Source organism: Coregonus clupeaformis, chromosome 6 (assembly GCF_020615455.1).
Source record: "Coregonus clupeaformis isolate EN_2021a chromosome 6, ASM2061545v1, whole genome shotgun sequence".
Taxonomy (NCBI): domain Eukaryota; kingdom Metazoa; phylum Chordata; class Actinopteri; order Salmoniformes; family Salmonidae; genus Coregonus; species Coregonus clupeaformis.
In genome coordinates, this window is record NC_059197.1 from 13788164 (window position 1) to 13792149 (window position 3986).

The following is a 3986-nucleotide window of genomic DNA, read 5'->3' on the forward strand; positions in this document are numbered from 1 at the left end:
AGGAGAATGATAACACAGGTCAATATTTCACCTTGAAGTATTGAGGATGTGGGTCTGTCTGTTTTTCTTTGGGTGTAGGATCACAACAACACACCTGGAACACAAACAAACTGCATAAGATGACTAGCTGCTATAACATTAGTATTTACATAATGTAGCCTATTCAACATTTACATTTTAGTCATTTAGCAGATGCTCTTATCCAGAGCGACTTACAGTTAGTGAGTGCATACATTCTTTTTTTTCATACTAACCCCCCCCCGTGGGAATCGAACCCACAACCCTGGCGTTGCAAACGCCATGTTCTACCAACTGAGCTACATCCCTGCCGGCCATTCCCTCCCCTACCCTGGATGATGCCGCCCCATGGGTCTCCAGAGCCTGGATATCCCTTTAGTAACAGGTTAGTTAGAGGTCAGTCTTGGGGGGTTAGGGTTAAAGACCCACTCCAGACTCCCTAGAACCTCATTTATCACCTGATTTACTTAACAAAAGGCACATCTCAATAGGTGGTCCAGGAGTCCTCTGACATGGCACAAGTGGGGGGGGACCTTTCCTCTTTTGTCCTCAATTTCTCCTCTATTGTTCCCACAAACAAGGGGGAGGCCGATGACATCAGAGTGAAGGCCGATGACATCAGAGTGAACCATCAGACCAACTCTTTGAATTGCCAAAACACCTTGAATTTCTCAATTGAAGCCAGTGACAGGTTAGTAAGTCTTACCCTGCAGGGTAGGCCACCAGGCCGGTGTTGGGGTCACAGGCCAGCCCACTGCTGTTTGAGGTGGTGATGCCCAGGACTCGCTCCAGAACCACCTGGCACACAAATGGGCAACACTCACTGACATGATGCACAATACAACGCCACTCTAATAATGGACTAGTTACATCACTGGGTTAGGACCATATGCGACATCTGGTTAGCTCTCTATATAGCCCTACTTACAGTTATAACAGAAAGTACAGTTATAACTATAAAGTTCCATCCAGCATGCATATGTCTCATGCATGTATTTTATATTGTGTGCATGCTTCGGGTGATAGAAATCTGAAGGCACTATAGGCACTGAAAAGTTGATGTACTTCTACTTTCCTGTGGATATATTGTCTCACATTCCTACCGCCAAAAGGACCAACCAGCACCGACAACAGGTAAATTATTTTTAAAATATAACCTCGATTAAACATTCTGGCTTGTAGAGGTCTTGAGGAAACTTTCCTGATTCAAACGCTAATTTATGCCCGACGTAGAATTCAGTGAAATTCAACGTCGGGTTTCCAGGCAAGGTAGATTGGTATTCGGTTAACGACTGTACAGATTTGATCAGCACGTTTTCCCGAGTTGGAAGGTGGTTTCCGTAATCGGCAGACGGTTCTGATGGAAAGGGTAGAACCGTCTATCTATTATGGATACCTTCCAACTCGGGAAAACGTGCTGCATCGCCGAGCAGTGCCCAAGAAAGTTTTCAATACAATCGTTTGAAAAGGTCTAATAATTGGCTACCATATATAGTACTAACATATGGGCTGCTTCTTTACAGTTACTAGCTAATATTGCACGATAGTGAACACTGTCTTCGCTACCTCCTCCTAGCTGACAACAACCAGCTGATTGATGCCATGCTGGCTGGCTAACTAAGTTAGTTGAATGTTTGGCATGTGAAGAAGCCAGCCAAAAGACAAGGCAAGAAAATCCAGCTACAAGTGGCACCAATGTTACAGAGTAGAAGTTAGCTAGCCAATTTAGCTAGCTAGAAGAAATGACAATAAACATACCCGGTTGTGAGTGGTCCGCCTTTGACTTTGTTGTCGACTTTTCCGTCGCATGTTTGCGGCTGCAGGGGCAGCATTCACATTGCTAACCCTTTTTGTAACCCTGGAGGTAAATGAATTTACCCCCCCGCCATAGACCGCTCCCTCCGCCATAGTCACAGAAATTATTCAATATTTAGCCAACAAGCTGGCTACCTAGCTACTTCCCTGGCTGATAAGTCTCAAATGATGATCGCGTTTGTGGCTAACATTAGCCGAAGTTGCTCGCCAGTATTAGATCCTCATCCGTACAGCATGCAACAAAACTAGTTTTTTTGGTTAGCAATATTAAATTAACGTCAGTCTTGTCTGTTGTCTGACAGTAATATTCGCAGAGATTATTCCAATACGTTAAAAAAAAACATTTGTGATAAAATAGCTAGCGTCAAGCGGATAGACGGTTGGTGTCTTCCTTCTAGCTTCCACTGTTTAGAAACACTTCGAAAAGTACGGAAAGTCAAGAGAGATGAAACCTGACACTTTACTTCAGCGTCGTTGCGCTGAAACGCGGGACGCAGATTCAAACATACACCGGCTTCTCTGATTGCGCTGACGCTGCGCAGAACCGACCGTGACTCTCTCCTGTGATTGGTCCTCCGTGGCAGTGACGATTGGTTTGGGAGCGTCATTTTTTCTTTCGAAGCGACGTAAAACTGGATTATCATAATTAACTAACTGAATGTTAAAATATTATGAATAAATTACAACGGGAAAAAAAAGGATCAGTGCAAATCAATATTGTATTGTCATACGTCAAAACACAAACAAGTTTATAAGCACATTTTTCAACAAACTAACATTCTGACACAAAATAATTTTCAGCAGGGAATAAAATGACAGATTATTAAACAAAACAGAATACCATTATTAGTACATTCCCACTGTCCCCTCAGCCATTGACGGTGTATGAGTGCAAGCCCAGGGGACAACAAAACTAACTCCAGTGATGTCACTTCACCCCCAGACTGACTAATGTCTCTCCAAAATAGAATAAATGACACTTGACAAACACTAGTAATATAATAAGAGGTAAGGCCTGAGGGGGTGTGGTATATGGCCAATATACCACGGCTAAAGGCTGTTCTTATTAAGGGCTGATATTACGCACAACGCAACACAGTGCCTGGATACAGCCCTTAGACGTGGTATATTGGCCATATACCATAAACCCCCGAGGTGCCTTATTGCTATTATAAACTGGTTACCAACATAATTACAAGAGTAAAAATACATGTTTTGTCATACTCGTGGTATACGGTCTGATATACTATGGCTTTCAGCTAAATCAGCATTCAGGGCTGGAACAACCCAGTTTACAATAAGACCTAAGACACTAATAATATGATGACAGACACTAGTCCATCCAAACAGACCAGACTCCATCTTCTGATGTTCCAAGAATACACAATAAACTTTCTGATTTTCACATCACATAAAGTGCAGGGTCCATGTCAGCTAGATTCCTCTTCATCACTTTAGCAAGGTAACAACAACTATCCTTGTCTTCTGTTCTGTTCTGGACCCTAGCCCCATCCTTCTGTCTCTGTTCTGGACCCTAGCCCCATCCTTCTGTTTCTGTTCTGGACCCTAGCCCCATCCTTCTGTCTCTGTTCTGGACCCTAGCCCCATCCTTCTGTCTCTGTTCTGGACCCTAGCCCCATCCTTCGGTTTCTGTTCTGGACCCTAGCCCCATCCTTCGGTTTCTGTTCTGGACCCTAGCCCCATCCTTCTGTTTCTGTTCTGGACCCTAGCCCCATCCTTCTGTTTCTGTTCTGGACCCTAGCCCCATCCAGTCTCTGGACTGGACCCTAACCCAATCCTTCTCTCTGTTTCTGTTCTGGACCCTAACCCCATCCAGTCTCTGGACCCTAACCCCATCCCGTCTGTGTTCTGGACCCTAGCCCCATCCAGTCTGTGTTCTGGACCCTAGCCCCATCCAGTCTCTGGACGGGACCCTAGCCCCATCCAGTCTCTGGACGGGACCCTAGCCCCATCCAGTCTCTGGACGGGACCCTAGCTCCATCCAGTCTCTGGACGGGACCCTAGCCCCATCCAGTCTCTGGACGGGACCCTAGCTCCATCCAGTCTCTGGACGGGACCCTAGCCCCATCCAGTCTCTGTTCTGGACCCTAGCCCCATCCAGTCTCTGGACGGGACCCTAACCCCATCCAGTC

At 45.5% G+C, this 3986-nt stretch overlaps 1 protein-coding gene across 1 annotated transcript in view; it reads right to left on the reverse strand.

The window, feature by feature from the left end:
* The window catches only part of wdr62 (WD repeat domain 62), a 67550-nt gene extending 65205 nt beyond the window's left edge, over positions 1–2345 (reverse strand). The window contains 3 exon segments of the mRNA XM_045220934.1: positions 32–94; positions 725–816; positions 1777–2345. Of these exon segments, the coding sequence (XP_045076869.1) occupies positions 32–94; positions 725–816; positions 1777–1926 (305 nt within the window). The 5' untranslated portion in view covers positions 1927–2345.
* Between the last annotated feature and the right edge of the window lie 1641 nt (positions 2346–3986).